The sequence below is a fragment of the Anticarsia gemmatalis genome, chromosome 25 (assembly GCF_050436995.1).
Source record: "Anticarsia gemmatalis isolate Benzon Research Colony breed Stoneville strain chromosome 25, ilAntGemm2 primary, whole genome shotgun sequence".
Lineage (NCBI taxonomy): Eukaryota > Metazoa > Arthropoda > Insecta > Lepidoptera > Erebidae > Anticarsia > Anticarsia gemmatalis.
Window position 1 is genome coordinate 2,004,281 of NC_134769.1, and position 21,227 is coordinate 2,025,507.

The 21,227-nt window shown below is 36.0% G+C and overlaps 4 protein-coding genes and 1 pseudogene across 5 annotated transcripts in view; 1 reads left to right on the forward strand and 4 right to left on the reverse strand.

Annotated features, from left to right (window-relative positions):
* The window catches only part of cher (filamin A protein cher), a 121,858-nt gene that overhangs the window by 18,072 nt on the left and 82,559 nt on the right, over positions 1–21,227 (forward strand). The gene's annotated exons all lie outside the window — the stretch shown is intronic.
* On the reverse strand, positions 589–4,126 carry LOC142983994 (uncharacterized). The gene is made up of 5 exons (XM_076131257.1): positions 3,345–4,126; positions 2,802–3,087; positions 2,164–2,268; positions 1,302–1,457; positions 589–639 (listed from the first exon to the last, which is right to left on the reverse strand). The coding sequence occupies exons 1-5, from the start codon at positions 4,124–4,126 to the stop codon at positions 589–591; spliced, it is 1,380 nt and encodes a 459-aa protein (XP_075987372.1).
* Positions 4,998–8,621, reverse strand: LOC142983995 (uncharacterized). Its single transcript, XM_076131258.1, has 5 exons — positions 8,500–8,621; positions 8,095–8,194; positions 6,708–6,812; positions 5,641–5,796; positions 4,998–5,134 (listed from the first exon to the last, which is right to left on the reverse strand). The coding sequence occupies exons 1-5, from the start codon at positions 8,619–8,621 to the stop codon at positions 5,081–5,083; spliced, it is 537 nt and encodes a 178-aa protein (XP_075987373.1). The 3' UTR covers positions 4,998–5,080.
* On the reverse strand, positions 10,697–15,182 carry LOC142983996 (uncharacterized; annotated as a pseudogene).
* On the reverse strand, positions 18,852–20,924 carry LOC142983892 (uncharacterized). The gene is made up of 4 exons (XM_076131068.1): positions 20,761–20,924; positions 20,461–20,560; positions 19,820–19,924; positions 18,852–19,089 (listed from the first exon to the last, which is right to left on the reverse strand). Exons 1-4 carry the CDS (start codon positions 20,922–20,924, stop codon positions 18,907–18,909), a joined length of 552 nt encoding a protein of 183 aa, XP_075987183.1. The 3' UTR covers positions 18,852–18,906.

Here is a 21,227-nt window from a genome sequence, read left to right on the forward strand (position 1 = left end):
GTTATATTTTTTATTGCGTAGTTCTTAGTATTTATAATCTATACTAATATAATAAAGCTGAAGAGCTTGTTTGTTTGTTTGTTTGAATGCGCTAATCTCAGGAACTACTGGTCCGATTTGAAAAATTCTTTCAGTGTTAGATAGCCCATTTATCGAGAAAGGCTATAGGCTATATAACATCACGCTACGGTTATTAGGAGCGGAGTAGCAACGAAAAATGTTACAAAAACGGGGAACATTTTGATCCATTCTCTTAGGTGACGCAAGCGAAGTTGCGCGGGTCAGCTAGTTTTGAATAAAAATAATGTTAGTGGTTATGTAAGACGGGTTGTTTATTTTGATTCATACTCACTTCGATTTGGGAGACGTTAGGCTTGATCCAAATCGGTCCAGTCGTTGATGAGGAGTTAAGTGACAAACACACTCACAAAATAATTATAACAAAACAAGAAGAAACACAACAAAAACTTATTTCTTATTACATTTTATTCCATTCAATAAAATACATTTCAAGTATTCTGAAACGAATAAATGAAAGAAAATAGGCGATTTTAACTTGGATAAAAAGCTTTATAAATATATGTGCTATTAAAAAACTGCATTCATGAGACTGAAAATAGTGTAAGCTCTCCGAAACACCTGCAAAGAGATATATTTATTTATTTGTTATTTAATATTCATATAAATTACCTATTTTATAGATGGTGGAGTGGGTGGAACGACAGTTGATCTCGAGATCTTGGGGTTACCAAACTGCAAACTAAAAACAATAAAAAATACAAGCCAAATTTCGGCATTTGACGTTCAGTAACGCGGATTTCTACAATTGAAACCATTGACATTTAAAATGTACTGCTAAAATAGTTTCTACGACGTCCGCTAGGGGCGCTGACCAGATAGATTTTCATACATTTTTTTTTGATAGATAGCCGGTTTTCGATACTCAATAGTAGCAGTAGTTTCAGCTGTTCGATGTCTTTGAGTCCGTCAGTCACTCATTAACGGAAATCCATATTATTTCCATATTAATATTATAAATGCGAAAGTAACTCTGTCTGTCTGTCTGCTACTCAATCACGCTTAATCTATTGAACCAATTTGCATGAAATTTGGTATGGAGATATTTAGATACCCGAGAAAGGACATAGGCTATATATCATCACGCTACGACCAAAAGGAGAAGTGTACCAGTAAAAAATGTTACAAAGACGGGGAAAAATTTATCCCATTCTCTCTTATTGGACGCAAGCGAAGTTGCGCGGGTCAGCTAGTTTTATATATGTATATAAAAGCATACATACGCCAGTAAGGGAATCCAAGCAGAGTGTATTAAACATGGTCCTCAAGGCAACAGGTCGAGAGGTTCTAATAAGAAGTAGCAGTATCGTGCTGCGCTCTCGCTTGTCGTAGTGACGCTCCCACCCACATGTGTATAGCGCTGTGCTTACTTCTTCACCCTGGAAACATAAAAGGTCGGATTAATTTACGCCTAAAATTTGTATGGGAGGTCATACATGATATGACAAAATATGCGTCGGTTAATTTTATGCATGTAAATACAGGGGTATTTTTAGAAAAACCTTTACAGGACTACTAGTTAGCTAACATCTTAAGTAACAATTTTTTCTCTACGAGTTCAGTTATAAACACAAAACATTAAAAAATATTTGCAAAAAAACACTTTAAAAACAAGTTTCTATTATTTTATTATATTAAGAGTAAAATATTAGTTTAGAGTAAATCATACCTATTTTTTATATTTTTCATATTTTTTTCGACACAAGATACTGGATCCAGTAAAAAATAAAGTCTTCAGTAAAGACAACGATGTTCTATGTGTAAGTACACTTGAAAAAAAAACACTCATCTATACTAATCTATACTAATATTATAAAGCTGAAGAGTTTGTTTGTTTGTTTGAACGCGCTAATCTCAGGAACTACTGGTCCGATTTGAAAAATTATTTCAGTGTTAGATAGCCCATTTATCGAGGAAGGCTATAGGCTATATAACATCACGCTACGGTCATTAGGAGCGGAGTAGCAACGAAAAATGTTACAAAAACGGGGAAATTTTTTACCCATTCTCTTAAGTGACGCAAGCGAAGTTGCGCGGGTCAGCTAGTTACAAATATTTTACTTAAGTAAACTTATGAACCCTTACCCTGTTGAGAAGTTGATCACTAAAGTAACTAGGAATACTGCTCATTTGAAATGAAGACATTACGAACGACATGATCTCGAAACTGAATTCACCGCGCTTAGTTGACTGAAAAATAAATAAAAATGTGTTTAGTTTTGAATTAGGTGACTTAGGACCTTTACTATGGGATTATCCAAGGGTACAATATTGGGCCGTAAAGTGAACTAATGATAGCTACTGATATATAGGCTACTTTTTTAATAAAAATCGATAATACGATTCTCTACAATTGGAACCACTTAGTATCGAGAGTTTGACATTTAAAATGTACTGTATTTAAATTTTGTATGAAAATCTAATCAGCGCCTCTAACTGGCGTCGTAGGAACTATTTTGGCAGTAATTTTTTTATGTCAAACTTTCGATACTCGACAGTACCGACTGTAGAGAATTGCGCTGATCCCTTACACAGTATGGGATTAGTATATAAAACACATGTTAAAGTATTTGAATAAAAAGCTTTTGTTATTGCGAAAATGCGCACCTCTATCAACTGGTATAAGGTAATAGGCATGATGATCGAAGAAAGGTTCGTGAAAGCCTCCAGGAACAACTCAAAACACTTCGTCGACAGATGAACAAAACTGTAAAGACTACTACACACATGCCGGCGGCAATGCCGCCGGGTTCATGCCGAGCGGCTATGCCGCCGGCAATACGAGCCGCCGGCACAAGCCGCACAAAGCCGTCAAGCATCATTCCGAATGATGCGTGCCGCTCGAATGCCAGGCACGAACTGAGCCGCGTAACCCGCCGGCACACCCCGGCGGCCATGCCGGCGGTTCCTTTGTGCGGCAAAGCCGGCGGCTTTGTATGCCGCCGGGTGCACGGCGGCTTGGCCGGCGGCTTACCCGGCGGCCCTGCCGCCGGCACTGTGTGTAGGAGCCTTAACATACACACACATATTAAAAACGCTCAATTTGTTAGCAAATTAAGTGACTAATTCAGTTTAGTCGCAAAGAATGATGAGAAGAAATCAATACCTAAATTTAAAAGAAATCAATCCTTTTAAAAAGGTTTTTATTTTAGCGTTTGTAAAGCATTCTAGGGTCTGGATTTATGAATAGCAACAAAGTTTCAATCGATGAATTCGAAGAGGTACTTCTTCTACTCGAAATAAATTAGTTACTTAGCAGTACTTACTTATAAATATACTGTAACTTCGCAGCAATTTCATTCAACTTAACATTTACATCACTCAGTTCTCCTTCATGCAACTCATCCAAACGTTTCTTAATAAGTTCCAACTGGCCACAAGCGTGCAACATTAAAACCGGCGCCAAAGGAAGAAAAGCTATATAATTCACAGCTATGTAAAAAGTGTAGAATATAGCCGAGATATTAAGGAATAAAAACATTGAGACCTCATGTTTCCTCTCCTCAATCAGTCCAGGGTATGTCAAATTAAATGTAATCAGCAGCTGCGGTTCACCGATACAGTAATAGTATAACATCAAAAATGTAGACTTTCCTATAAAAGGTCCTCCTGAAATAATGCCCATATAAAGAACTATCTTCAAAACAAGTCTTTGTTTTACAACGACCTTATGTAGAATCTCCTGGTCGTCTGAAGGCATTGTTTTAGCTTGATTGAAGTCATTTCTCATCATGTCCAATAGAAGTTTGAAAGACTCTCGATGGTATATCATTAGGAAAGCGTTGAGAATACCTCCCATGTTTGAAAAAGTCAGCACTCCGCAGCGACATGCTTCGATAAAATCATGTTCAAGTACTTTGATGATATTGTGGCGAAAGATGAAAACCGTAAAAATGATAAAAGATGATGAAGAAAGCACGAATAGTGCCTTGCATGGTGTTGACTTTGATATAGGGTGTTCTAAGTTAGCTTCTCGGTCTGGATGTGTGCGAATAACTCTCATAGCGTTTAGACACACTTTGAGAGATTCTTCGAAGTTGAAATCCATTTTTCTTGCCTTAATTATGTAAGTGACAAAGTAAACGTTGAGGTTAAGCAATTTATAGGGTCTATTGCGTGCTTGTATTTAAGAGGAAGCATATAGTTTGTGGTAATTATAAATTAAAACAAATTATTTTCCACACCGCTGGAAGTGGTGAACGGTTATGGTGTCTATAATATTGTAATGTAACGGGTCTTAAACGCGATAAAAAAATGAAGGTTAGGATATATTATAATCGCTGTAAGTACAAAGGGCACAAACAGTAGATGAATCAGTTGTAAATAGTTATAACTACGCACCGTCTTCCTCTTATCGAAGGAGCTTGGCAATTAATTTGCAACTACAATTATGAAATATATTATGCAGATATAATGACCGTTCACTATTACAATATCGCTAAGTACCGATGTTTTTTTAAAAATGTAAATTGGATTATTTATGAGTAATTAAACATTTGTTGAATGATACCTAGTTTCCGACAAAACTGCCCATAAACTGCCTAATGGCATACATAATTACAATCACGCCTGTTATATTCAACAGTGTAGGCAGGGGCAAATGAAATACACCATTACATAACATTACACGTTATCGGGGTCTATTGTCATATACCGGACCCGTTCCCAAACCCCGGGCTACTATTGAGAAAGATTCTAAATTAAATAGAATAGGTTAATAATACGGGAATCAAACCCGGGACCTTGATTAGCAGTCGGATACACTATCGACCGTGCCACAGAGGCAGTCTTACTAATGGCATAAACATTATAAACAAGACAGGAAATAGAAAAACACAATCTAATATTTTCTGAGTAAATTTATTCCACCAAAAACAGTAATTGAATTATTTTTGTAAATGTCGGGAAAATGTTCTTGCCGCATCTTTGCTATACCTCCGAAAACCGACAAACAGCGACATTTACATAATTATTATAAGTTCTTGAATATAACAGGCATGAATTACTCCAAAACAGCATTCATCAGATTGAAAATGGCATAAGCTCTTTGAAACATCTGTAACAAGACAAATATAGGTTTATCATAAGTTGAATCATATTACTTCATGTTATAAGGCGGGTAAGATACGGTTATTCACCTTTAGACACGATACGGTATAAGTTCAATTGAAACCAGCCAACTATGCAGGACTTTTACGTTAACAATATCTTAGTGTGTGCACAATGCATAGGTGCACTCTCTATTCCATTACTCTTACGTAGAACTGTACTTGACGAGACCGGCGAGAGGTCAGTTCTGACGACTTTGTGTGCTCTTTGAGGCATGAAGATCTATGAGTTCTATGACCTCTTCTTTCTAACTCAAAACCACTGAATTTTTGTTCAGAAAAAATATAAGGAAAAGCTAGATATAGTGGCCGTAGAGGCAGAACTTTTTTATGATTGAGAATTGTCGTATTAGTCTTTTTGCGATACAAATTATTTGGATGACTAACAACGGCGTTATGGCATCTCCATATGGTAGTGTCCTAATACTAATTTAACATAATGATTGAAACATACATCAGTAAGAGAATCCAGGCAGAGTGTTCTGAACATGGTCCTCAAGGCAACAGGTCGAGAGGTTCTAATAAGAAGTAGTAGTATCGTGCTGCGCTCTCGCTTGTCGTAGTGACGCTCCCACCCACATGTGTATAGCGCGGTGCTCACATCTTCACCCTGGAAACATAAAATAAGAATCACGGACTAATGCAGAAATATATAATTAAACGAAATGACCAGAAATATTTCAGGGTGATAGTTTATAAGTATAGGAAAAGATTAAGATACAATAAAGTACCTACGTTAGTCGAACCAAAATCCATACTAATATTATAAATGCGAAAGTAACTCTGTCTGTCTGTCCTTCTGCTACTCAATCACGCCTAAACTACTGAACCAATTTGCATGAAATTTGGCATGGAGATATTTTGATACCCGAGAGAGGACATAGGCTACTTTTTAGCCCGGAAAAATCACGCATTTCCCGGGAAAATTCAGGTGGCGAACGTAGTCGCGAATATTTAATATTATAATGACACTGAAATAACTAAATTCCGTTGTCATAGCAACTGTTTTAATGGCGGATATGTCTTAACGCGATTTCGTTATATTAAGAGATATAAATAATTTTGAGAATATTTTTCGTGAAAAAAAAACATATTTTATATCATCACGCTACGACCAACAGGAGCAGAGTAACAGTAAAAAGTGTTACAAAAACGTGGAAAATTCTGACCCATTCTCTCTTATGTGACGCAAGCGAGGTTGCGCGGGTCAGCTAGTGAAGTCAATACATAAGTAGCGCAATTCTGTATTATCGGTACTGTCGGGTATCGAGAGTTTGACATTTAGAAAATTGTTCTTACGGTGCCCGGCAGACGCGCTAAACAGATTTTCGTGTAAAATATCTCAATAGATAGTCGGTTGTCGGTTGTCAATAGTAGTAGAGAATTGAGCTACAGCTTAGCGTTTCTTCCAAATATGTCGAAGTCGACTTCTAGTCTCACCGAATGCGGCTAAATAACAGTTTTTTATGTAGCGTGACTGAAATCAATAATAATTCATAAAATTGTGTTCTAAAGGCCTACCTTTTCTAATAGTTGATCGCTGAAGTAGCTAGGAATGCTGCTCATTAGGAACGAAGCTATTACGAAGGATGAGACTTCAATGCTGAACGCGCCGCGCTTAGTTGACTGGAAATAATAAGACGTCTATTATAGTTAGCGCCAAGTAACTTTATGTATCAGAATGTAGCAGCAAGTCGAGAAAAAAGAGACTTAAGATAAGAGTGCAGGTGATGGAGTCTAAACTACGTCGAAGGCATCCAGTCTGTCGCCCTTACTCTGCCACTGAGGGCATGCAAAGTCCCCAACCCGAACTTGGCCAGCGTCGTGGGCCTAACAGCCTTTCCCTTCGTTTGGGAGGAGACCCTAGCCCTGTAGTGGGACAGTAATGGGTTAAAAAAATTAGTCGTACAGGTTAGCAGAGACCCTTCTAGTGTACGATTTATCTAGATTACAATTTATTATCTTGTGTGTTTCCATCTCCATCTCGTCTAAAGTAGCTGTACCAAATAAGCCTTTATCAGGTGCATAATTCTGCGGGTCACTGATATTTGAAATTCTGATTTTTTATACCTCCGTGAGCCTTGCATACAAGGCTCCATATATTATTAAGTTGTGTTTAGTTGTCTTTTGTATAGCCTAAAGTTAGACAAATTGGACCTATGAAATAGGCTTCTTTTATATGCAAAACTATTTTCAATTCCTCAAAAACAAGCGAGTGAACACGGCACAGGCAATTTGAACAAAAAAATCTTCGATCTTTTGAAACAGGAAAATTCTTTACATAGCAACAGCCACAGTTTATTTCTTTCATTATATTTCAACTCATCAATATCAATATTTATAGTAATCACTTGATTCTGTCATCCGGTTTTCTTAAAATGTTGGTTCATGTGGAAATAATTCCGACATCTTGTTTCTGGCTTCGAGCCAATGTGTCTATGTTTGATAATAGTTTGCTGAATGAAACCTGGACGCTATCGATTCCTGCTATTGGATATCCGTGAGACTGAGATAAAGTGGGATGTTTTTTGGATTTTGAATATTATTTTTCGTGTTTTCTTGTGTGTTTTGCGTAGGTTGACCTGTTTTCTCTCTTTTTTACGTTAGTCCAAGTTTTACTACTTGTAGAACCGATTGGTTAGCTTATAGATTATTTTCATACAATTACTGTCATTTTATCAAACGGATAGGTTTATCAACACTTGAAAGCCGTGAAACTGGCTTTTTACAATTTTCAGGGAATTCTACTAACATACAAGCTACTGATTAATACGTTTACCACTACACCATGAACATGTTATTTTGGTTCTGCCATTGCAAAGACATTTTATTATACGAGTACATAACTTCAGATTAAACGATTGTTTTTCCGACAAAAACACCTTAAAGAAAATCGTGTAATATTTACCTCTATTAACTGGTAGAAGGTAATAGGCATCATGAACGAAGAAAGGTTGATGGTACCCTCCATGAACAACTCAAAACAACTAGTCATGATCTCCACAAAACTGTAACAGATAATAAAATATACATAAAACAGAAACTGGAAACCTTTTGTAACATTTAATACCAAATGGGTATCGGCTTAAAAAAGCCTCCAGTAGCACGATTGTCTACCACTATCGACTATCGACAACCGGCTAGCTATCTAGAAATATTGTATAAAACTTTTATCAGCACCTCTAGCAGGTGCTGTAGGACCTATTTTTGCAGTACATGTAAATGTGAAATTCTCGTTACTTGATAGTAGCGACTGTCGAACCGCGCTACTGTTAGTAAACTTAAAATGAAGAATAAAATTAAATATACTTACTTATAAGTATACTGCAATTTCAAAGCAATATCTTTCAGCTTCAAATTGATTTCACTCAGTTCTCCTTCATGCAACTCATCCAAATGTTTCTTAATAAGTTCCAACTGGCCACAAGCGTGCATCATAAAAATAGGAGGCAAGGGAAGAAAAGCAACATAATTCATCCCCAAGTATAAACTAAACAAAATTACCATCATATTGAGGGACAGAAACACTGGAATTTCATCCTTTTTCTCTTCGATAATATCAGGATAGGTCAAGTTATAAGGAATAATCAGCTTCGGTTCACCAATACAATAATAGTAAAGCATCAGAAACATAGACTTCCAGATGAAAGGTATACCAGAAATTATGGCAGTGTATAAAATTGGCTTCGAAATAAAGCTTTGTTTTTTTACGTACTTATAGAAAACCTCTTGATCTTCTAACGGCATCGTTTTAGCTGTATCGTAGTCAAATTTCATCATATCCAGTAGGTCTTTGAATGATTTTCGATGGTAGATCAGTATGAATACGTTGAGAAGTCCTCCTATCATGACAAAGCATATGGGTCCAGTGCGACATGCTTCGAAAAAATCATGCTCAAGTACTTTATTGACTGTATGCCGAAAGACGAAGATCATGAAAATGATGTAGGAGCATAAAGATATTCCGAATACTGCTTTTAGTAGTTTAGATGTTGATATAGGGTGTTGTAAGTTAGACTCTCTGTCTGGATATGTGCGAATAATTCTCATAGAGTTTAGACAAAGTTTTAGAGATTCTTCAAAGTTGAATTCCATGTTAGTTACCTTGTTTGTAAGTGGTAGAGTAAGCTTTGATGTGAAGCAATTTATGAGTTCCTATTGCGTGTTATTATTTAAGGAGAAGTTTAGAGTAGTGGTTAATTAAAAAAATAATGGTGCAGAAACATTGAAAGCAATGACAGTTAGCAGGGTCTTGAGTTGATGACTGGAATCCGATGAGAAAATCGTGAGAAGAAAAATTTACGCAGAGGATGCAGGCGTAACTCGTTGGTCTTTTATGTCCTCTCTAAGCCATCCTGCTTACCACACGCCGGATTGCGTACTCAAATGAAATATTTTCTTACTAAATATTACAAATATTAGCAGAATTTGTTTTAAGTTATTCCTAAACAAGTCTTCCTCTTATGGACCTAGCTTAGTAAGTTAATAACTCGTAATGCCTTTCATTATGAAATAAAATATGCAGCTTTTTTACACGATTACAACGGCAATAATTGCAGACTTTATTATCGTGTTCATTATTAATGATTTTTACATTTATTTCTGCTTTAGTGGTCTGGGCGGTAGCGTACATGATTGCTAACCACGAGGTCTGGAGTTCGATTTCCGGGCAAAGTAGTATTAGTATTTTCTAATTTATTCCAAATAGTAGCCTGTTGTTCGATATATTAACTGATTGTTCTTTACGGCTTACACATAACTTAGTCTACTCTATGTTACTATCGAGTATCGAAAGGTTGACATATTTAAAATGTACTTCAGAATTACATTTACGGTCCCCACTAGAGGCGTTGGTCAAACTTTCATATTTTTCCGACATATAGGGCAGATACAGGACAGATAGGGCGCACAATACTGCGTTGAGTCGACGCATCGCTAATATTTCGGGGTAAAAGTCTTTTCGCATTATGGTAAGTACGAACCTGTAATAAAATCTTTTTTCTACACAAACAAGCTCGATATTTGGGTACCTCACGAGCTCACTGAAAGAAACCTAATGAACCGTGTACTCATTTGTGATTCTTGAAGCCAAAGAGATTTTATTACAAGTTCATACATACTATAATGTGAAAAGACTTTTCCCCGACCTAATATTTGCGACGCTTCTCTATGAATCTTTTATTGTCGAGTGACGTCGTCTTTGCGTTGCCACGTCGCAACGCGAACGCAGTGTTGTGGCTTCGCCCAGAGCTGGTTGTCGAAACTTAAAGGAAACCACTTCTTCGCACTTGATCTATTATTAAATTTGCCCATGTAGCAGCATTAGATAACTATCAGCAAGATTTATTGCAAGAAACTAAAGATAAGAGGTGAAATGAAACAAAAAAAAAATACTAGGAGGAAAAAGCTATGTATTTTATTATTTAACATGAATTATACATTCAATTTCGTGAGAAACTTTTAAAGAGGTGACAATTTTGAATCTTTGTGTAATTATAATAATCTTTTAATTAAAAAACAGCATTCATGACATTGAAGATTGTGTAAGCGCGCTGAAACATCTGGAAACATATAAATATTTGTTTAATGAGCATTTAAATAGAACAACTATTTAAAGTATGTGATACAATACGCTTGCAAAATAAGTGGGTAAAACTAAATTTTATTCCTGAGTCTCTAAAGTTAGAAAAGTCTAGTAAACTATTTGTCTGCTTTGTTTGTTAATACGATTGCTAATTACAAGGTCTTTGGTTTGAGTCTAGGATGTGGATTACCACATCCTAGACTCAAGCGGTTTTGAGGTTTTCTGAATGTTCAGAGAAATTCTCAATATTATAGCAGCCGGAGTTTGGTAACGTATGTATCTGGTATATGGCCATAGGCTCCTCTACATGGGACTGATGATGTAAAGTGGCGAAATGCGTATTTCAAAGGTGTATTTCATAAACATATATACCTAGATCTTCGGGTATAACAGGCGTGAAGTTAAAGGGACAAGAGGCAAGGGCAAATATGTAGACATTCAAGGAAAGGAAGGGAAATCTTTCAGTCAAATAAACAATACATACATCAGTAAGAGAATCCAAGCACATAGTTTTGAACATGGTCCGCAGTGCCACAGGGCGGGAAGTCCTGATCAATATGATGAGTATAGTGGTGCGTGCACGCTTGTCAAATGTACGCTCCCAACCACACATGTACAGGGCTGTTCTTACTTCTTGACTCTAGAAAATATACTAAATTATATGAGGTTATATTAGGTTGTGGAAAAAGTCTTTTCGCATTATAGTATGTATGAACTTGTAATAAAATCTCTTTGGCTTTAAGAATCACAAATGAGTACACGGTTCATTAGGTTCTTTCAGTGAGCTCGTGAGGTACCCAAATATCGAGCTTTTTTGTGTAGAGAAAAGATTTTATTAGCAGTTCGTATATACTATAATGCGAAAAGACTTTTCCCTGATCTAAAACTTAAGAGAAAATTAAATTTATTTTTAGTCGTTTTAGGACAGGTAGATCTTTTACTTAAACGGAGGTCTCTATGTAAGGTTTATTTTAAAAGTTGCACAAATTATTGAAAGAAACATCGTATTTTTTTTTTATTATTGCAAGTTTAGGTAGAACAAGTTGAGCACGTTGTAGAAAGAACTAAGAACTAATTATAGGTATAGCCAATGTTGTAAAAAAAGGGAGAAAAATATGTTGCTTATGTGTGATGAGTAGGTATGAACATGAACACGTTGAAAGGATTCTTTAAAAAGTCAGTGATTAGTAAAGGAGAAAAATTAGGGTCCTGTTATAAACCAAACCTAAGGTAAGACGGTACCTTTGTAAGAAGCATATCACTGCAATAACTAGGTATACTGCTTAGTAAGATAGCTGATATCACGAATGATAGAATCTCGATACTGAATCCACCTCTTCTAATAGACTGAAAGAAAGAACATAATATTAAGAATCGGTTTCAGAGTTTACAAACTAGTGCCAGGTGGCCTTTCTTCCAAAACAAAGTTACAGAAAATGTATGAAAACTATTGTCAAAAATCCACTTGGTAAACTATCTGACTGATATTTAGAAGTAGTGAAACCGGGTTAAATGTAAGAAATATAATATATAAATATTTTAGCTATACGATTATCTCAGTGGTGTTATGTCATATTCCGCGGCTTAAAAACATTTTGAAAGAATCTAGCTATTTAATATTCATCTCATTAGTATCTTTGCTAATCAAAGAAATATAAATATACCTACCCCTATCAATTCGTAAAAGGTGACAGGCAACATTAACGACGAAATATTAATGCTGGCTTCAAGAAATAATTCGAAGCAACCTTTTACAATGTCCACAAAACTGAAACAAAGAAAAAATGCATACACACGTACATATACCCGAAGGTGTAGGCATATGGTATATGAAATACACTACATCCCCTGTAATAGAGGGCCTATTGCCATATACCGGACACTTTACCAATCCGGACTCCTATTGAAAATGATCTAATATAAATAATAAAAAAAAACAAAACAAAAGCACGCCAATGTCGGACCTGGGAATCGAACTCGGGAGCACGTGGTCAGCAGTCGGATACATAACCGACCGCGGATTTAAAGATATATGGGAATCTATCTAACTATAAAGTGGTTTCAAAGATTCCCTATTACGATACACACATTATAACTCATTATTGTTGATACTTACTTATAAGTATACTGCAACTTCATAGCAATATCCTTCAATCTTTCATTAAGATCACTTTCCTCTCCATCGTACAAAGTTTCCAAAAGCTGCTTGATAATGTCAAGATGTCCACAAGCATGCATGATGAGAATCGGCCCAAGAGGAAGGAAAGCAATGTAATTTATAGCCATATAAACACTGTATAATGTCAAACAGAATGTCATCAGAAAGAACGTGGAAACATCATCTTTTCTCCGATCTATAACATCAGGGTATGTCAGATCATAAGGTATGACTAATCTTGCTTCCCCAATTATGTAGTAATATGCCATTAAAAACATAGCTTTCCCAAGAAAAGGACCTGCCGATAATATAGTTATATAGTATACAGGGTGTCCCAAAACTCAACGATAATCCGAGACAGGATGAAAGGCCAAGTCACACCGGTTCTAGGAAAAATAAAAAAAAAATTCCATATCACTTAGTTCAGCAATAATAGACACTTTTCAAAAAAGTTGAAATTCCACACCCTTGGTCGCATTTTCAAGTCCTGTGATGACCAATGTCACAATTTCGCTGTGTTTTTTTGAATTTCGTGATCTTCATTAAATATGCTAATAATCGTAAAACAAATGAATGCACAAAACATTGTTAATTTAATAAAAAAAGTTAAGTTTTAGTGAGTCATGGTTTACGAAAAAATCGTTAGTTAACTTTGACGCTTCATATTGAAAAAAAAATGTACTACACTACCCTTGGCAAGTTATTTCAAAAGTTGGCGCATTTAATCAAGATTTCAAAATGGTGTAACACTTGCCACTTTTCTTGCCATTAAAAATGTTATTTTTATTTGAACGACGAGTATCCTCGAAAATGGATCGTACGCAGTGGTACGATTGTATGGCCTCCTCGTTCCACCAATCTAAATCCAGTAGATATTTTTTACTGGGAATGCATAAAAGAAAAAGTCTATTCGAAATCAACACGAAATCTATCAGAACTTCGCCAGAAAATTTACACAGCGTCAGAAGAAATAAATGCAAGGAATTTTGCTTGACTGGCGCAAAGGTCTTTTGTAAGGCGTTGCAGAGCCTGTATTCGTGCCAGAGGAAAGCAATTATTTTTAGGAAAGAGGTAATTGAGTCAGTCCATAACCGATATTTAATGTACTCTGGCACGAATACAGGCTCTGCAACGCCTTACAAAAGACCTTTGCGCCAGTCAAGCAAAATTCCTTGCATTTATTTCTTCTGACGCTATGTAAATTTTCTGGCGAAGTTCTGATAGATTTCGTGTTGATTTCGAATAGACTTTTTCTTTTATGCATTCCCAGTAAAAAATACCTACTGGATTTAGATTGGTGGAACGAGGAGGCCATACAATCGTACCACTGCGTACGATCCATTTTCGAGGATACTCGTCGTTCAAATAAAAATAACATTTTTAATGGCAAGAAAAGTGGCAAGTGTTACACCATTTTGAAATCTTGATTAAATGCGCCAACTTTTGAAATAACTTGCCAAGGGTAGTGTAGTACATTTTTTTTTCAATATGAAGCGTCAAAGTTAACTAACGATTTTTTCGTGAACCATGACTCACTAAAACTTAACTTTTTTTATTAAATTAACAATGTTTTGTGCATTCATTTGTTTTACGATTATTAGCATATTTAATGAAGATCACGAAATTCAAAAAAACACAGCGAAATTGTGACATTGGTGATTACAGGACTTGAAAATGCGACCAAGGGTGTGGAATTTCAACTTTTTCGAAAAGTGTCTATTATTGCTGAACTAAGTGATATGGAATTTTTTTTTTATTTTTCCTAGAACCGGTGTGACTTGGCCTTTTATCCTGTCTCGGATTATCGTTGAGTTTTGGGACACCCTGTATAAGCTTGCATATATACGTTTGTTTATCAACATACTTCTTTACAATCTTTTGCTGATCGAGAGCCAAAAGCCGTGCTTCATTGAAGTCGTTATTCATCATGTCCAGGACTTCCTTGAAGGCTTTCCGATGGTATATCATGATGATGCTGTTGAGAACAGCTCCAATGCTCACGAAACATATGACTCCAGTCTGTTCGGCAAGCTTCAGAGAAATCTTTTAGGAGTAATCTATTGTAAGAGTGTCTGAAGAGTAAGTAAGTACTGATGAGGTAACAGGTTAGAGATATCCCGTGTAGAGCCATTAAAGGCTTTGATTTTGAGACGGGGTGAATGACCCTATTAGCGTCTATCCTTTCGGGGTGTGTTCGAAGTATTCTCATTGCGTTGACGCAGAATTTTAGTGACTCTTCCAAGTCGAATTGCATCTTGATGATAGTTGTACAGTTTGTCAAAGAATGTATGCCGTTTTAATTTTATGGGTTGGTCATTTATATAGGAATTCATATTTAAGAGGATGCTAATGCTGATTTTATTTAATCATATTACTATGCACGTTTTTTATAATAATACTAGTGAGGCTTCGCTCGCGTAAATTGCGTCCTGTTAAGCCGGGTCCAGACGATAGTAACGTGTAAACTAACATTGTTTACACCCTAAGATTATAGTAATTGACACATAAAGATAAATCAGCAATGTACTGAAAAGTGACCATGAATTTGACGCACAGTAGCGCGATTCTGTACAGTCGGTACTGTCGAGTATCGAAAGTTTGACATTTAGAATATACTGCCAAAATATTTTCTCAGACTCTCGTCAGAGGTGCTGGTCAGATTTTCATACAAAATTTCTCGATGACAGGCCGGTTGTTGGTAGTCGATAGTAGTAGAGAATTGAGCTACTGTAGTTGAGCTTCTGAGATACGTGATACGCATACAGTACCTCGATTCTCTACCACTATCGACTACCGACAACCGGCTAGCTATCGAAATTTTGACATTTAGAATGTACTGCCAAAATGTTTCCTACGACACCCGTCAGAGGCGCTGATCAGATTTTCATACAAAATTTCTCGATGACAGTTCGGTTGTCGGTAGTCGATAGTAGTAGAGAATCGAGGCACAGGTCCAGGTTATTTGTCTAACGAAGTTATTTCATTTCAGGAACAATGAGCATAGTCTTCGTCTTAATAGTTTTTAATATGTATGTCTTAATTAATACAATTACAACATTAATTATGCAATGTAAAATTGCCCTTTAAGTATAATTATATTGATAATTTACAAGTGTTGAATTATTAATGGATAGAAAAAGAAACTTTTTGCAATTAATTTTCTTAGTTATTTTCTACATTTTAAATTGATTTTACTCGCGATATTAGTTATCTTAATTTTGTTTCTCTTCCCAATATTCCTAAATTTTTGTTTCATAATTCCACTAAATTGCCTTTTCCCATTTCAATTCCTCATAGAATTCATCAAATTGAAATCCCATATAGAACGTTAAAATTTTAATACATAATAACAAAGATAAGGATTTATTATTATGAACCATTTCAAGGCAAGTGTTGAGTAGCTATTGACATTATTTTAATAGAAAATTACTCGCATTATTCGTTTATTTTAAGAATAAGTTATTTTATCAATCACTAGCTTTTACCCTTGACCTCGTCCGCCACTTGAATTTTACCACGGGTAATTTTCCCAGGGTAAAAAGTAACCTATGTCCTTCCTCGGGTATCAAAATATCTCCATACCAAATTTCATGCAAATTGGTTCAGTAGTTTAGGCGCGATTGAGTAACAGACAGACAGAGTTACTTTCGCATTTATAATATTAGTATAGATACATAGTATAGATTAGCCGACCCGCGCAGCCGCAGCTCTGCTCATGCCGATACACCACGTCTCCACTGCTCCATTCCATTTTCAGCTAAAGATACAACTATACGTTACTTTGTGTACACTTTTAAATACATTCCTGTAATAATAATAGTAAGAGATAAAAACTATTCAAGGATAAGTACTATTTTGTTCCGCTTTCTAGGCCAGTTTCTATTTCAACTTAACTTATATTTTCTTTTATAAATTTGACAGTCACTCAGACGCAAATTGTTAATTTTATATTCACTTTCGTTATTATTTTGTCAAGAATTGTATAATGTTAAACAACTAGAAAAAAAGAAAATCTTTGTAAAAGACATGTAATATTCCAAAACAGCATTCATGAGATTAAAAATGGTGGAAGATCTCTGAAACATCTGGAATTAGATAAATATTTATTTAATAGTTGCTTTAATTAGAATTGTTATTGAATCGTGTGTGTTAAAGCATTCTGCTTGAACCACAAAAATCTGAGAAAAGTAATAATTGTATGAAATTATGGTGCAGTATGCGTATTCTATTATCCATGATACCATTGCGTCGTGGGTTCGATTCCCACACGAAACAATTATTTTAGAAAAAAATATTGTTCCCAGTCCAGTTGTACTTTGAGTCTGTTGTTTGTATGTTTGTAAAAGTCCCCACGACACACGAGAAAACCTTAAGGGGTGTCTTTTAAAAAAAATAAAAAAGAATCTGAATACAAAATACACCATTTCGAAATTAAGGATGACATTTTAACTTGTAACTATACTTAATTAAATATTTATGCGCAAGGGTTGGTTCTACATGATTAAAAAACACTTCAATACTATATTATTTATTTGTGACCAAATTCTACAATTAAACCGTGCTTAGTGCTTATTTTTTTTAAAACCTAAAAAAAAAATATTTTATTTCAGCATAGCGTTCATTAAATTAAAGATGGTATACGATTGTTGAAAAAGCTGAAACAGAAAAAACATAAAATTATTATTAACTAGCGGCCAGCTAGCTCTGCGCGGTTTAAACAGTAATTTTACAAAAAACCCTTTACAACTTTTACACATAAACCCTCCTCTGGAATCACTCTATCTATTAAAATAACTGCATCAAAATCCGTTGCCTAGTTTTAAAGATCTAAGCATACATATTAGGTCGGGGAAAAAGTCTTTTCGCATTATAGTATGTATGAACTTGTAATAAAATATTTTCTCTACACAAAAAAGGTCGATATTTAGGTACCTCACGAGCTCACTGAAAGAAACCTAATGAACCGTGTACTCATTTGTGATTCTTGAAGCCAAAGAGATTCTATTACAAGTTCATACATACTCTATTGCGAAATGACTTATTCCTCGACCTAATACATACAGACATAGGAACAGGCGCGGGAAGCGACTCTACTTTGACTTAAACTATGGGTGGAAGACTTTAAAAGACTAGATGGACCTTTCTGCCTCTCAGAGCACGTAAAGCGCGTCGGTTCAGCGGTAGATCTCTGGTCGTGTCGGTTGTCCGACCCACCGGGCTAGGATAGCGACTAAACAGAGACCCTTTTAATCATAAACACTTTAAACCTATTTTAGTTAAAACACTACTATAACATGTTTTCTCTTTCATTTAGCTAAGGAGTGAGAGATACAAAACTCTTTATAAGCCTTTCATAACTTCATATATTTTTATGAATAAGAGGGAGAGTGTATAATTGTATTGTGCACACACTTTGCAACTATGAACAAAATCCTGCACAGTTGCCCTGTTTCGCTAAGATCACTTGGCTATCACTGATTGATTACACGTGGAATAACATATTTTGTATCGTCCATAAATAGCTGTTGCAGTGGCGCGATTTTTTACAGTCGGTACCATCGAGTATTGAGAGTTTGACATTTTAAACGTATTGCCAAAATAGTTCTTACGCAGTTCGCTAGAGGCGCTGATCAGATTTTAAATCGAAATTTTTCGATAGCTAGCCGGTTGTCGGTAGTCGATAATAGTAAAAAATCGAGCGACGGGTCTTTTTATTTATTTACCACTAGCTGACCCGCGCAACTTCGCTTGCGTCACATAAGAGAGAATGAGTCATAATTTTCCCCGTTTTTGTAACATTTTTATTTGGTTCTCTGCTCCTATTGGTCGTAGCGTGATGATATATAGCCTTCCTTGATAAATGGGCTATTTTAAACTGACAGAATTTTTCTAATCGGTCGAGTAGTTCCTTAGATTAGCACGTTCAAACAAACAAACAAACAAACCAATAAACAAACAAACTCTTCAGCCTTATAATATTAGTATGGATTGAGATGAATACTTACGTCAGTCAGAGCTTCTAAACACAAAGTTCTAAAGACGGTACGTATGGCGACAGGCCTGAGTGCGTATAACAGAAGGATCTGCAGCGTGGTGCGCGTGGACCGGTCGTAGAACAACTCCCAGCCGCAGGAGTACAGCGACAGACGGACCTTCTCACCCTTTACACAATATAAACGTACATATGGACTACGATAGCTTTTACCCGCGACTTCGTCCGCCACCTGAATTTTCCCATGGGAATGCGTCATTTTCCCGGGGTAAAAAGTAGCTTATGTCCTTTCTCGGGTAATGAAATATCTCCATACCAAATTTCATGCAAATTGGTTCAGTAGTTTAGGCGTGATTCAGTAACAGACAGGCAGACTTACTTTCGCATTTATAGTATTAGTATGGAAGTATGGCTGAACTACACGAAACTAGCAACATTATCCCATGGTACCTTACGGTATCGTACCCTATGGTAAGGTTGCAATTATAAGCCCAGCGCTTTCACACACTTTTACACTCGAACCACTTGGACAACTCACGAACGGTTTTGTTTAAAAATAGTTTATTACACCGAAACGAACTTATGACCCCCCATCGTACAGTCCCTATACAGCTTTGTCGTCAGATACTTGTTTTTTTTTTAATTAGCCTGTTTCTATGTCCCACTGCTGAACAAAGGCCTCTCCCCTGAGTTTCCAGTCCCCTCGGTCGATTGTTACGTCTGGCCATCCATCCAGAAACGCAACCAGGTCATCCCGCCATAGCTTCGTGGCAATGTTAGCCCATCTTCCCGTGTGCATTCGATGAACATGTCCGGCCCAATATGCATATAAGATGCTTCGTTAAGAAAAGAAATTAAGACAATAACGGGTTTACTTATTATACGTTAATAATTATTACCTTTTCCATCAGTAGGTCACTGTAATAACACGGTGAACTACTGATAAGTATTCCTCCGATGATGAAAGTGATCAATTCCACGCTCAGTTCTCCTCGGTGTGCGGCCTGCAAGAAACGTGTTGGTGCACTCGGCTAGTAACACTATTAAATAGTACCAAAGTCTTATCACATAGTAGAGAACCTAGGAAATCACGACTAATTTATTGTATACTCAGTTCCAAAAGTAGCTGATCATATTCAATCTTTTGAAACCCCATATACTGAAGTGTGCAATTATTCCATGGAAAACAACATTTGCCATTGACTGAAATGTTAAATTCTAACCCATTCTACCTGATTTTCATCAATTATTTATTAAAGTTACGTAACACAGAGATTTTGAAAATATGAAGTGGTTCAGCTACTTTTGGAGCTAAATGTACATTTAAGAATTTAGTGTATGTCAAAAAAAAATGGCTGTGGCAAACAGGGAACTGTTCACTGCACATGTGTACAGTGAAAGACTGTCTGAGTTATACATTTTGTATGGCTCTGCCACCCGCGCACCTTGCATCCAAGGCTCTCTACAACATGGTCGGTTTATATAACAATAGATTTACAAATAAAGACGAAACAAGAAGAATTAGATATGTGTCGCTTACCTCAATAAACTCATAGAACGCAACTGGCAAAATCAGTGTGGTGCCCTTTAGTGTTAATTCGTATGCGACGGTAAATACGTCTTCAATTATTTTCACGAATCTTAAAATAAGCAAACTTAGTTAGAAGTATTATATTATTATCGACGACGACAGATTTCTAAATAAGAATAAAATTTCAACTGCTTTCCTCAATATTTATTGCTATTCCATAATAACGGATTCACGGGTGAAAATGTTAACAGTCTAACAATATGATTGTTAATTTTTTTTACCTTTTTCAAGAGCTTATTGTGGACTTACTTGTAAATATACTGCAACCGCTCAATAATAGCTTTCATCTTTTCCTTAATAATCTCAGCATCAGCTTCTTCGAACAAATGATCAATCTTCATCCTCACGATATCCAACTGACCACAGGCATGCAACATCATGATCGGTCCCAAAGGGACATATGCTGCGTACATATTCGACGTGTACGTTCCATAAAGAAGTAGAAATGTAAAAGTACCGATATACACAAAAACATTTTCCTTATTTTCTTCAATAGTGTCTGGAAATGTCAAGTCGTACAAAGGGACTAGACGAAACTCTCCTTTAAAGTAACTATACATTGTTATAGACACACATTTAACTACAAAATTCGCAGTTCCAAAGAAAGCTATACATAACCACTGCTTGCAAACTAAAATAGCCTGATTTACGTATTTTCTGACTATCATTTGCTCTTCTGGAGTCGAATGTTTGGTCATTTCGTAATCTTTTTTGAC

Bases quoted from the DNA above. Each gene is read 5' to 3' on its own strand.
- LOC142983892 (XM_076131068.1), bottom strand. From the start codon at position 20,924: ATGTACGCAGCATATGTCCCTTTGGGACCGATCATGATGTTGCATGCC. The intron at 19,925-20,460 runs GTAAGCGACACA...CGTTTCTTGCAG, and splicing joins CGTTCTATGAGTTTATTGAG to GCCGCACACCGAGGAGAACT. The intron at 19,090-19,819 runs GTAATAATTATT...TATTGTGTAAAG, and splicing joins GTGACCTACTGATGGAAAAG to GGTGAGAAGGTCCGTCTGTC.
- LOC142983995 (XM_076131258.1), bottom strand. From the start codon at position 8,621: ATGCACGCTTGTGGCCAGTTGGAACTTATTAAGAAACATTTGGATGAG. The intron at 6,813-8,094 runs GTAAATATTACA...TATTATTTCCAG, and splicing joins CCTTCTACCAGTTAATAGAG to TCAACTAAGCGCGGCGCGTT. The intron at 5,797-6,707 runs GTAGGCCTTTAG...TTATGTTTCCAG, and splicing joins GCGATCAACTATTAGAAAAG to GGTGAAGATGTGAGCACCGC.
- LOC142983994 (XM_076131257.1), bottom strand. From the start codon at position 4,126: ATGGATTTCAACTTCGAAGAATCTCTCAAAGTGTGTCTAAACGCTATG. The intron at 3,088-3,344 runs GTAAGTACTGCT...GTGTATGTTAAG, and splicing joins AAGTTACAGTATATTTATAA to GCTCCTACACACAGTGCCGG. The intron at 1,458-2,163 runs GTAAGGGTTCAT...TTATGTTTCCAG, and splicing joins GTGATCAACTTCTCAACAGG to GGTGAAGAAGTAAGCACAGC.